General features: G+C 35.3%; 2 protein-coding genes across 3 annotated transcripts in view; both read right to left on the bottom strand.

Annotated features, from left to right (window-relative positions):
* LOC311083995 (protein NLRC3-like) overlaps nucleotides 1–14,639 on the bottom strand; it is a 441,701-nt gene that overhangs the window by 98,466 nt on the left and 328,596 nt on the right. The window lies entirely within an intron of this gene.
* Nucleotides 1–14,639, bottom strand: part of LOC311083036 (uncharacterized protein) — a gene marked incomplete at its 5' end in the record, with an annotated part of 38,497 nt that overhangs the window by 4,363 nt on the left and 19,495 nt on the right. The window contains one exon of the mRNA XM_084114286.1: nucleotides 9,535–9,708. Coding sequence (XP_083970412.1) covers nucleotides 9,535–9,708 — 174 coding nt within the window. The remainder of the gene's footprint in view (nucleotides 1–9,534; nucleotides 9,709–14,639) is intronic.

Raw genomic sequence — 14,639 nt, 5'->3', positions numbered from 1 at the left:
TGTGTGTGTGTGTGTGTGTACTTGTCTACCTATCTAAGTGGGGACCTTGGTGTCGTTGCACACTCACCAACAGGGGACCGTCGAGCCAAGTGGGGACTTTTTTCAAGTCCCCTGTTGGTCATGCTTTAAAACATGTTAAAATCAGCTAAAACACGCTCTGGTGAATTTTTTTCATTTTTGACCAAGTGGGGACCTACATGTGTGTGTGTGTTTAAGTCCATACTCAGCAGCGCTCCTGTAGGCTGGAGCAGGAACTGCAGTGGCCCATTAACACACGTCGTTCACACTTCTCTATTGTCTGAATGGCTGCTGTCCTAGAGGCTCTGAGACTGTAGAGCTGATGTTTAACTGGCGGCTTAGTTCAGGAGCTTTATAATAACTCCACGCTATTATTCATTAGTTAAGCATTAGTAAACAGTTAATTAATTTATAAAGAATTAATATACATTAATAAGCAGTTTATAAATACAGCTATAAATGCTTTATTCCTGTTTTAAAAGCATATCAATAATGTGTTTAATAATTGTATTTTCATACTTTTTTAATGATCAATTTATCATTTCTAAATGAAGTATAGCATAATTTACAAAGCAGTTATTTAGGAGTTGGGTAAAACCTTTTCTAGTGTTCTGGAATAATGATTTGATTGGAGACATGAATGAAGTTTCAGTGCATTTTGAATGTGAAATGAACTGCTGTCAAGCTGTAAGTTGGTTTGGAGAAGATATCATGGTCTTTTAACCTGATATCATTTAAGATATAATTTAAGACTGTAGTTTAAATGATTGAATGATTTAACCATAACTCATTACTATCCTTGATATTCTAAAATAGGTATTTTTCATGTGTATGTAGACTCTAGTGTGTGTGTATTGAATTGTTGCACTTCCCCCCAACATGCAATTTACATATCAATTCAGGAAGGCCTGAAAGGCCAGTGTTTTTCTCAGGTGAGAAAACAGGCCAACAACCCTCACAGTACTGTTACCAATATATGTGCAACTTCTCAAATAAACTAGAGAAAACGCTGGGATTTACCCTGCCAAATTAAATTAAATTACAGGTTTTTACAATCGCTAGGACACATTTCTCAATATTTAGGTACATTTTCAAAACTCTTCACTCAGTTCTCCTAACCAACTTACAGCTTGACAGCAGTTCATTTTTACATTCAAAATGCACTCTAACTTCATTCATGTCTCCGATCAACTTATTCTTCCAGAACACTAGAAAAGGTTTCACCCATACACTTAGTGAAACACTTTGTCACTCATAAAATAAAAAAATACAAACAACAGGAGCATTACACAATGCTTTCTTTTGTAAAATTCTTTCAAGAATGACACTATCTACTGTTTACAATTCACTGCAGTTGAACCCTGTCATCATCTATGATAATATCATTGAGCAGGTGGATATAAGTATCTGTGTGGTCATTGATCGTTCATTTACTTGGAAAGCCCACATTGATTATCTTCAAAATTCCGGCAACTATTGTATTTTTTTAAGAAATGTGGGCTTTCCAAGAACTGAGTGAAGAGTTTTGAAAATGTACCTAAATATTGAGAAATGTGTCCTAGCGATTGTAAAAACCTGTAATTTAATTGAATTTGGCAGGGTAAATCCCAGCGTTTTCTCTAGTTTATTTGAGAAGTTGCACATATATTGGTAACAGTACTGTGAGGGTTGTTGGCCTGTTTTCTCACCTGAGAAAAACACTGGCCTTTTAGGCCTTCCTGCATTGATATGTAAATTGCATGTTGGGGGGAAGTGCAACAATTCAATACACACACACACTAGAGTCTACATACACATGAAAAATACCTATTTTAGAATATCAAGGATAGTAATGAGTTCTGGTTAAATCATTCAATCATTTATACTACAGTCTTAAATTATATCTTAAATGATATCAGGTTAAAAGACCATGATATCTTACAGTACTGTGAGGGTTGTTGGCCTGTTTTCTCACCTGAGAAAAACACTGGCCTTTCAGGCCTTCCTGCATTGATATGTAAATTGCATGTTAGGGGGAAGTGCAACAACTCAATACTCAATACACACACACTAGAGTCTACATACACATGAAAAATACCTATTTTAGAATATCAAGGATAGTAATGAGTTATGGTTAAATCATTCAATCATTTATACTACAGTCTTAAATTAAATCTTAAATGATATCAGGTTAAAAGACCATGATATCTTCTCCAAACCAACTTACAGCTTGACAGCAGTTCATTTCACATTCAAAATGCACTGAAACTTCATTCATGTCTCCGATCAAATCATTATTCCAGAACACTAGAAAAGGTTTTACCCAAAAAACACAAGTTAAATAAAAAAAAAAACACAAATAACAGGTAGCATTATAACATATTTCTGCTGTTTTCTGTTGTTCAGAATTCACAGTATTTTATGTCACATGGTCATTGGTCAGTAGCCTACAGTACACATTTCCCCCCCAAGTTTCCCCTTTTTACAGATGGTGATGAAACTGCAAGATTAATACCTGTATGTGTTCAGCTACATCTAATTGTTTTGATAGTATTTAGTATTTATTTTTAGATTCTGAATATATTTTAATATGGTATTACTGTAGAAGTGTTGCAAATGTCTGTGTCATTCAATGTTGTATTAATGCATTCAGTGACTACATCTTCCAAACTACATATTTCACTTAGACACAACCACTGCCAAAACTCAGAGCCCATTTTTATACACTCGTTTATACGCTCAAAACTGTTACATATAATTGAAAGATCTTATTAACATTGAGATCTTTCAATTTAAATGAATTAATTTCTCACTTAAACACAAAGACCAACAGAACTTGATTTACTATACAGGCTTATTTGCACATGCTTACATATTATTTCCAAGACTGTGTTATTTAATTTAAAAACCTAAGCTAGACTGAAATGTGCAATATTTCTACCATATACCACATTGATATATATTCTGAATATTCTTTTTTTTTTTTTAAAAACAACAAAAAAAGAAAAGAAAAATTAAGATGTAACTAAACACCTACACAAGTCTTAGTCTTTCATTTTCATCACCATCTATACAAAAGGAAATCATGTTGTACATTAATGTAAACATGAAGCATGTAACATAAATTGCATTGAATTCTGAACAGCAGAAAATAGTGCATATTGCTGCCTGTTGTTTGTGTGTGTTTTTTGTTTTGTATATTTTATTGTGTTTGTTGGCTGAAACCTTCACTAGAGTTCTGAAAGAATGACTTAATTTGAAACATAAATGATGTGTTTTGGTAGTTTTAATGCGTTTTGAATGTGAAATTAACTGCAGTGAAGCTGGAAGTTGGTTAAGACAGTGGATTGAAGAGCTTTGAAAAAAGTGATAATTATTGAGAAATACATACATTCTAATTTAATTTAATTAGAATATAACATTCTAATCTTGTCGGATAACAGATTATGATCGGGTTACAAGCATCACCTGTCAGTCAGGGGAAAAATGTAATGATGCCCAGTATCAAGTGTAATTAAAGTCCAAAGGGAAACAATGTTTTTATTTTATTTTTATTACTGCCGATGTCTGAGAGACCACAACCCATAAGATTGGCCTTTCATTACAGAAAAGAGGGTCTCCACTTTGTTGCTAAAGTTAAAAATGTGTACCGTAATTGCTGCTAATGTACAGTATCAAATAATGTTATATCATTTTATAATTGTACTAAAATGTATACCTTTTTAAAAAGAACTGCAACATGTTCAAAATTGAAACCAAAGGAAGAAATATAAGCATTCCCCTGACTTACTGCTGTGGTCGCATTTTATTTATCTAGAGTCTAGATCATGTACAGTTTAACTTGTGTGGTGACCTGCAATTGTTACCTTAAAGAGACATTTCTGCTCTATTCAGTTTTGTCAGTTAGGAAGTCTTTAATTTTAGATAAAAGCAAAGATGATAGAAACTAGATCCAATTACTGAAGATATTTGCTTGTCAAATTGTAAAGGCCCATCTAAAAGCACACCCCATATTCCGCACATGTGTAGATATAAATGCAGATAAGCTCCTCAAATCGATGCTGGGGGTCTTAAAATGATCAGTGGGGCGAAAACTATCACCTCTTTGTCTTCATTTAAAGACAAAACGTTTTGAGCAAGCCAAGATTTAACCTCATCTAAGCATAATGAAAGAGAAATGAATGAGAATTTAACAGTTAAAAAGATAATGCAAGTAATTTTCAAACCAAAGTAATACACTACACAAGTGCGTGAAAATGTAAAATATTGTTAAATACAACTATAACATTGTTTAAAAACAAACCCTATAAACACTAAAAGGGCTGTATTATGCAAGCCAGGCCAGTAGTTCGCCTTGTCAGAAAAAAAAAAAAAAAACGGCGAATACTCATGAACATGTGAACACCTGATGATAAGTATGCATGTGAACATGTTATATACTTGTGGATGCCCAGCCTGATCTCATGAAAATGCATCTCTATAGCATGCATTGTTTATCGTGCAATGTTTTACGCGAATTTTTTTTTTTTACATGCATATGATACGCACTTTGTTGCATGTAATACACACACACCCTACAACACTAATCCTAACCAAACATATAATACATATTACATATTACACATTACACACCACTACTAAATCTACCCTAAACCCACCCATGCATATCATATGCACACATAAACTCCTTTCCGTGTATAAATTGCACAATAAACACAATGTGTGCTAGAGATGCATTTAGTGTGACCGGGTTGGAATGACGTACCAATTTCACAAATTCCCATTTCTGTTGTTTACGCAGATGGGAAAGGCATCGTTTTCAAAAGCTTGCATTGTCAGGCCCCCAAAATGGCATTTTCGTTGAAATGAACGGCCAAAACGTTTTCTGTTTTCAGTTGAAAATTATGTCATGTAAACAGACCCTAAAGCGTTTATTATTTATTGCACTTTAGTTTTGTTAATTGTTCATTTAAGTTGGCCTATTTATTATACAGTTATATATACAGTTTTATTCTGGTTTACTGTGTTCACAGAAGCACTGCGGGTGCTTGATGTGACGGTGTGTGAATCCTCATGTTCTGTTGTTTATGCTGCTATTTGCACATGTAAATCTACATGTTTGAGGTATTTGAATCAGTCACAGACTATTATCTATTCTAATTCCATTTAATTCTAATCTAACCTTCAAATCATGTCAGTTAACTGATGATGACTGGTTAACAAGAATCAGCTTTCAGTCAGAAAACAAAATGTTAAATGAACATCCCTACTTCATATATTTCAACTGAACCAACTAAAAATGTTCAGTGCAGCAAGTCTACGTAACATTTTGAGATTGATCTCCAAAATCTTTACAGTGTGTTTGTGATGGCAAGAAATGTACAAAGCAGCCAAACAAGTATCGTTCTATACCATCCAACTGGGGACGCGAAGTTCATTTTAAATTAATGAAATCATTATTCACTGTATAAAGTATGCTTTACACTATACTAAATATAGGTCACCTGAAATCGTTACCTTAAAGAGCTATTTCTGTTTGATTAATCCCATAAACCCTAAAGGGACTGCATAACCAAGCAGAAAGTATCTATAAAGAGAGAAAATAAGCATTAACTAAAAAAAAATAATGTTATGAATGAAAAAAGGCATAATATATAATATACTATATAATATACTACATAATAGTTACATAATGAAGGCAGACTTCACTGCCAGTTCACTTCACTGTTCACATACACACAGCTCCATTGCAGAGTCCCCACTTGTATAGGTAGAGATCGTTCACAAAGTCCTCACTTGGTCAGTGTAGAGCGACATTGGTCTGTTAGTAATATAGACATGTATGTGTGCAATGGCACATAACAATGGCAAGTAAATTGGTAGGGACTGCATAACCAAGCATACAAAGTATCTATGATATATATATATATACTTATAGTTACAAAATAAAGACGGACTTAACTGTTTACACACACACAGTTCTATTGCAGGCTATTGTGAGTCCACTGTTGTATAGGTAGAGATCGTTCAGAGTTGAGATTCCATCTTGGCATGTTTAAGTTTTTTGTTGTTGTTGTTGTTGTTTTTTTGTTGCATATTTGAAGTTATATTATGGAAAAAAAATTGTATTTCATTTTTGTTTCTTTAAAATGACAAGATGCAGCAAGTCAACTCAAAAGTTCTGAATTTGATCTTAAAGAAGGGTCCACTGTTGGATGGTAACGAACGACATGTTTGGTTGCATTTAAATTGTGTAATATTTCAAACACTGACTATCTCTGTACATCAACATCCTAGAAACAAAGGAAACAGAAAAAAATGGCATCTATTGATTTTATTAGAGTAGAAATTATGTTTTATTTAATAGGCCACAACAGAGAATGAACTTCTTAAAGCAATAACTTTGCTGTAATGTCCACATCATAAAGCTTCTGATGTTTTATAGTGCTTTCATTGAAAGTGTTATGATATTCTGTATTATTTGTTGGTATGGAACTGCTGCTGAGTTACAGAAGAAATTATTAAGAAAATTAGTAACAAGTAAATTGTTAGGGACTGCATAACCAAGCTTAGAAAGTATCTATGAAGAGAGAGCGTTAAATAATAAAAATAATATTATGAATGATAAGAGGATCTTCTCGCCTCTGCTATTGAACTGTTGCCACCGGGCTGTCTGTATTTTTTACCCCGTTGTAGATTTAAATGGTCTTTCCTCAAGCAATTCAATTTTTGATAACTGATGAAGTTCGTCATTCTTTTTTTTATTTCTATTGTATATGTTTAACTATGCATATTGTGATCTCTGATGCCTGTGTGAACATATATTTTATATATTATTTTATATATATTGTGTGTGTGTGTGTATATATATATATATATATATATATATATGTTCATATAATATATATATATATATATATAGTTACAAAATAAAGACAGCCTTAACTGTTCACACACACACACAGCTCCATTGCAGCCTATGAGAGTACCCACTTGTATAGGTAGAGATCGTTCAGAAAGTCCCCACTTGGCCAGTGTACAGCGACATTGGTCTGTTAGTAATATAGACGTGTGTGTGTGCAATGGCAAATGACAATGGTAAGTTAATTGTTAGGGACTGCATAACCAAGCATAGAAAGTATCAATGAAGAGAGAGCGTTAAATAATAAAAATAATATTATGAATGATAAGAGGATCTTCTCGCCTCTGCTATTGAACTGTTGCCACCGGGCTGTCTGTATTTTTTACCCCGTTGTAGATTTAAATGGTCTTTCCTCAAGCAATTCAATTTTTGATAACTGATGATGTTCGTCATTCTTTTTTTTATTTCTTTTTTTTATTTCTATTGTATATTCTAAACTATGCATATTGTGATCTCTGATGCCTGTGTGAACATATATTTTATATGTTATTATATATATTGTGTGCGTGTGTGTGTGTGTGTATATATATATATATATATGTTCATATATGTTCATATATATATATATATATATATATATATATATATATATATATATATATATATATATATATATAGTTACAAAATAAAGACAGCCTTAACTGTTCACACACACACAGCTCCATTGCAGCCTATGAGAGTCCCCACTTGTATAGGTAGAGATCGTTCAGAAAGTCCCCACTTGGCCAGTGTACAGCGACATTGGTCTGTTAGTAATATAGACGTGTGTGTGTGCAATGGCAAATGACAATGGCAAGTTAATTGTTAGGGACTGCATAACCAAGCATAGAAAGTATCAATGAAGAGAGAGCGTTAAATAATAAAAATAATATTATGAATGATAAGAGGATCTTCTCGCCTCTGCTATTGAACTGTTGCCACCGGGCTGTCTGTATTTTTTACCCCGTTGTAGATTTAAATGGTCTTTCCTCAAGCAATTCAATTTTTGATAACTGATGATGTTCGTCATTCTTTTTTTTATTTCTTTTTTTTATTTCTATTGTATATGTTAAACTATGCATATTGTGATCTCTGATGCCTGTGTGAACATATATTTTATATGTTATTATATATATTGTGTGTGTGTGTGTGTGTGTGTTTATATATATATATATATATATATATATATATATATATATATGTTCATATATGTTCATATATATATATATATATATATATAGTTACAAAATAAAGACAGCCTTAACTGTTCACACACACACAGCTCCATTGCAGCCTATGAGAGTCCCCACTTGTATAGGTAGAGATCGTTCAGAAAGTCCCCACTTGGCCAGTGTACAGCGACATTGGTCTGTTAGTAATATAGACGTTTGTGTGTGCAATGGCAAATGACAATGGCAAGTAAATTGTTAGGGACTGCATAACCAAGCATAGAAAGTATCAATGAAGAGGAAGCGTTAAATAATAAAAATAATATTATGAATGATAAGAGGATCTTCTCGCCTCTGCTATTGAACTGTTGCCACCGGGCTGTCTGTATTTTTTACCCCGTTGTAGATTTAAATGGTCTTTCCTCAAGCAATTCAATTTTTGATAACTGATGATGTTCGTCATTCTTTTTTTTTATTTCTTTTTTTTTATTTCTATTGTATATGTTTAACTATGCATATTATATATATGTATTAAAGCACTTAATGACATGTTCTGATTCTCCGTGACCTAATCTAGAGTGAGAACTATTTATGGTTAATACGTTGTTAACAAAGCATTATCTAACTCTTTACATAAGAGCTAATTAAACAATAATACTTGGTTAATTACAGTGACAGTGAACCAAGAATTTGCTATTTGTATATAGTCTCTTAATATATTAACTACAGCTTATATACTATTATATACTATTCATTAACTATAAACTAATAGTTTGAAAATGATTTATAAGCGCTGTGTTACTGTATACTTGTGATAAAGTGTTGCCATTATTTCAAACCGGTCGCATTAAGTGTAATTGTTCCTTTTGTGTGTGATGGAGTGATTCTTCTTGTTCAAAAATAACACAAAATAAACAAAGTAAAGATGAATTTGACTGATAGCATTATTATTATTTTTTTCAAGATTTTACATAGATATGGTGATATATTGTTATTGTGTGTTATTTTGGCCATGATAATCATGTAGTGATAAATCTGATATGGTGATAGCCCTGGTTCAGGTGAAACACACACCACTTCCCTCTTTTCAGCTGCACACACACATTTTGAGGCGATGCTCAAGCTTTTACAAGGGTCTGTTTGCACAAGCATTACAAGGCAAGTTGATTTACAGCAAACATTTGTAATTTAAAAACCCTCTTCACTGTATCCTGCATCTGTTGTCTGGTTTGTAGTTTGTCCGGTTTATTTAACTGTTAGTTTTAATAATATAGTAAGATGTAAATGTTCCTCTTCAGGGAGACTCCTCACCGCTGCCTTCTCCCGCCGGCAGGATCTGACGGCTCAAGCTGGAGTCTGTCGCTGAACCACCGGATGGGGCTTACACCAAAGATATATTGTATACACTATCTACTGTACATATTAATCCTTATTCACTCCGAGTCTTTATGGTAGAGATGATCTTACCACAGTTCCTCCAGTTTACAGTGAGGATTCGCCAGTACAGCAGAAAACAGCTTCACTCCTGAGTCTCCTAGTTTATTCTCAGTCAGCCTCAGATCTCTCAGGTGTGAGGGGTTTGATCTCAGAGCTGAAGCCAGAGCAGCACAACCTTCATCTGTGACACCACACTCACTCAACCTGTAGAGAACAATGACACACATTAAGCCTGTATCCAGAGATAAACATGACACTTACAAAATAAATAACATAATGCTGTCAATATGAAATATATACAAATAATCATTAGAAACAAGTTGTTAAATTAAAACAGTTAGGATTAGGGGATTTAATATACAGTTTGTACAGTATAAAAATCATTATTTCTACGGAAAATCCCCATAAAACATGGAAACCCAACGTGTGTGTGAGTGTGTGTGTGCTTTAATGCTTAATGTATTTGTAAACATTTTAAGGAGCATGTGTGTGTGTGATTAATGTATTTGTAAGCATTTTGAGGAACATTTGTGTGTGTGTGTGTGTGTGTGTGTGTGTGTGTGTGTGTGTGTGTGTGTTAGCAGGGGAGGATTGGGACGATTGTAAGGTTCCAGCAGAACTCCATAATTTCCTGGATGATTTTGGCATTTACTTCGTAAAATAATCTTTTAGGAAGCATGCTATAAAGAACAGGTATTCATTATAGTGTGCCAAGTGTGTGTGTTCGTTCGCGGGTTATTCAGAAACGACACCAAGCGAAATCACCAAGATTCATACACAGAAATCACCAAGCGACAATAAAACTAGTCCAGTGATGTATATATTTAGGCTTTCTGAAGCCTCTGAGCCAATTTCTGTGAGGAATCGATCAAAATTCTTGATTTCGTTCTAGTCATAGGTATACATTTGTAATGATGTGCGATTCGTGAATTAATCATTTGAGTCGGTTCATTGCAGTGAATAGGAGAAACCCGTTAATAAACCAGTCTAGATCAGTGGTTCCCAAACTTTGAACAGGCATGTACCCCCTGAGACATTATAGATCTTCCGGAGTACCCCCAACACCACCAATTGTTAACAACAAGTTTTTTTATTTTTTTATTAATATTTATTTTTATCAATTTTGTCGAGAATAGTGAATAGAATCATAAACATATGATACAAATCTCATCAAAAGTCAACATATGATAAAAATGTGCTGAATATAATGATTTTAAACAGATATGCACCCAATCTCACACACAATAGGCCTACAACACATATCCAACATCTCATTAAAGCTATTGTTAACTTTTCACTGATACTGATAAGTATTGCTTTTCACATATGATAACATTGTATATTTTCTTAACTTTTCTACTGTAAAATAATAATAAAAAAGAGAACACATTAACAATAGTAAACTAAATAGTAAACGGTAAACTAAATGTAGTAAACCACACAGAATAGGCCTACCACCTCTCCATCCACATCCCCAGTTTAATCAATGTGAGGGATGTGCCTGGATGTTCTTACATAATGCAGCGATGTTAGGCCGAATTGGGGACAGTTTCAGTCTTAGATAATTTTCCACAAACAGTCTGTACCTATACTTGGTCTTAAGAAATAGAACCGACGCCTATTTTTCACGCGACACGCAAGGGTGTTGGAAGTAGGGCTGTCACTTTTTTGAAAAAATCCTGTTCGATTTTTGAGACATAAGTGTTCATTGAATCGATTGTAAAATCGATTTTCCATGTCTAAAGACGTTTCCATTTTAAACGCAAAATATGGGCAAATCCACGGACAACGAACAGGCATTAGGACGAACGTAAAGAGGGCGCTTGAGACGCGCACAAGTCAGCAATATTTCTGATGATTTATTGGCGTGAAGTTTCGTACACAATGACAAACAGGAGTGCAACATTCTCGAAAAACAATAAGCAGAGTGGACTGCCATAGCATAAATGAAAAACATTACCTCAGTCTTCAACATGGCTGTGTTTACGATTAGAAATGTCAAATGTCGCCTACGTAGGCGATTGTAGACGCGTAGCCCGAATCTGTATCTGTATGCATGAGACTGTCTGCATACCGGCAGAATTCACAGTTTAGTTGTAAAAAGAGACGCATTATGCAGAAGGATAATCTGCTGTTCTGTGTGTTTGTCAGAGCCTGCAGTTGCTGTGTGACGCGCGATCGCTGCGGGCGGATCGTGACGAGCTGGACGCGCTCCGAAAAAAGACCGTTAAAATCGATTCCCTATTTTCGTTTTCGAAACTTGCGTTGGTTGGTCCAATCGATTGTGCAATCGATTTTCGAACGTAAAGTGACAGCCCTAGTTGGAAGCGTTTCCAGGCAAAATAGAGTAGGAAAAGATGTTTATATGTTATATATGTTGACGGCAAAATAGGCTATATATTTCGTTCTGTATTGACAGGTGCAGTATTTGAAAATTGATAATATTTTTTTACATTTATATTTGCATTTATGTCAAACCCTAGACACTTTCAAACATCAAAATGACATTTATTAATATGTATTCGTGTCAAAATGACATATAAACATCTTTTCCTATTCTATTTTGCCTGGAAACGCTTCCAACATGCTTGCGTGTCGCGTGAAAAATAGGTGTCGGTTCTATTTCTAGCATGCACGTGTTTTCCTGAGAAGCGAGTGTCAGTGTGCAAACTCTAACCTGTTAACATGGGAGCCAAAATAAAAACGGACACGCCACGCAGCTGAGACGTTCACGCCACGCAGCCAGTGTGTCGCCGACCTTAGATCTTTTTTTTTGTACCGCCTGAAATCAGTCCATGTACCCCTGGGGGTACGCGTACCCCAGTTTGACAACCGTGGGTCTAGATGATTCAGTCATGAACAGAACTGATTTGGTTTACCGAGTTCAAATCACTGATTCAATGATCCTGTCAATGTTTTATTTAACACTAGCCGTTTCGCAATGTCAAGGAAGGATCCTCAGAAGCCAGAATTTCGAGGATGCTACGTCATCGACATCCGTCCAAGGACTGTTCCAATGTCGAGGATCCTCGGAATTTCAACCAAGGACTGAGTCCTCCGTTCGAAAAATATCCCATATACAGGAAAGGATGCATATGTGTAGCCTTCGTGCTCTTCACGCTCTCAAATCACCCACAATCCTATGCGCGCAGCTTTGCTATCTTGTTCAAAAAATTCTAAATGTCGGACGTTAACGGAGTCGGAGCGTTACTGTACGTTCACACCACCACCGGCGAGAGCGTCAAAAGACGCGCCGCGCCGCCCTCGCCGGTGCTCACCGCCGGCTCTCAATGGCTTCCGGCCACTTTGCCGCTCTCGCCGCCGGCGGTGTGAACGTACAGTTAAGGACAATATGCTTTTCAAATGTAAGTATATTTATGTTACCAAACATTTGTTTTAAAAAATAATTACATCCATTATGTTATGGGTCAAATTGACCCCCACTGTTTAAACACACTTGACAGTCAAAGAATCAATATGATTAAAAAGGAGTTTATTGATTTAAAAACGATTATATTGCCTGAGTGAACAGAACTTCCAGAGCCATTGAAAAACCATAGACAGCAGAATGCTAAAGAGGAGCCTCGCCTAGCCTCTGATGGAAGTGACTTGGAAGGACCAGTCCTGCCAAGGAAGTATCCTTGACATTGAGAAACACCTACTGTCTCAGGAGAGACTAAATGGTCTGGTCATGCTGTCTATTAAACACGATTTAGCACGACGGCTTATTTTCAAAGATCTGATCAAATAATGGTGTTGTACTGAATGCAGTATGTAATTATTTGTATATTTATAAATGTATAATTTTAGTTAATTTAATAAACTTTCAAACTTTCATTTAGTTATTTATTGTCTCTTATTGAATAATAATTGCTATGCTTATAGATAATGATTGTTGTTATATGTGGCAAAAAGATTAGATAAGGGTTTATAGAAAATCCAGAGCTTCCCACTCGTATTTACGACATTAGCCGCTTTTGCACTGTCGGGCCGAACGGTTCTCATTGCGTAACCGTTCCACTCCGTGCCGATCCGGGTCAGCTGGTGCGGTTACGGCTTCATTCTCCACTGTGGGTTTGACAGCAGCCGCTCTTTGGGATGTAATGCAAACGCGTCAGTCGTTGCCTTGGTAACGCGGCGGTTTACTGATGATATGAGATGTGAATAGCGATCGCGTTATGGAGAATGATCATCTATTGCTTTTAATTTTATTATTGCTTTGTTTACTTCACTCAAAGAGCGCTTAACCAGCTACAGAGAAACTGGCAGCCAGGCAACAGACAAGTGACCAATCCTGGAGACTTTACTTCACGGATTCTACCAGCACGGTTCGGCTGAGGATTCATTACCATTATAAGAACCGTTCGGCCCGACGGAGGAAAGGCAACTATTGTGGAGGCGTTCATGTGCGTTCAACTCGTAAATACAATCTTTACGAGATGACATGAACGCACCATATGAGTGTTGAGTGACGTAATATCCCTTTCAAGTGGACGTGTGGAAGAGACGTGAGACTGAAAGCACTGAAAAGCCCTCGCGCTACTCATATGCTGAGAGAGAGATAAGACAGTAGAGCTGCACGATTCATCTTTAAAATAATGTGATCTCCATTCAAACATCCACACAATCTTTCAATTTGTCTGTCTATTAAAACTTTGACAAAATCATATCGCAACATTCAAATCTGTGTTGGCGCTGCCGCTGACCCAGAGAGAGTTGTCATGAAACAGCTTCACAAAAGATCTTTAAAACCTCATAATAGTATCATTATTTCTGTGATACAATAGTTCAAATTATCATAGAAGTACTGGGATAAAAGTTTAAAGTGCAAATATAAACATTGATGTCTACGATAGCGATCAAAATAGAGTAAATCAGCCTTTGATAGAAACTTGGTGCCTAAAATAACGCATTTATCGATTACATTATTCCGACACTAGGTGGCGACAACTGACTGTTAAAACATGTATTTGTAATTGAATTATTTAATCAAGAGAATGTAGAACTGTATGATGCTTCTGAAATAAAACTCAGAAAGATGTTATGAATTAAATTTGTAAATATGACTATACATCATGTACAGTCTGTATAAGAGTATGATTTAACTTTTACCCATAGTCTAGTGCAAAAAAAGA

Source organism: Abramis brama, assembly GCF_963993115.1.
Source record: "Abramis brama genome assembly, chromosome: 5".
Lineage (NCBI taxonomy): Eukaryota > Metazoa > Chordata > Actinopteri > Cypriniformes > Leuciscidae > Abramis > Abramis brama.
This window is presented reverse-complemented; position numbering and strand designations above follow the sequence as displayed.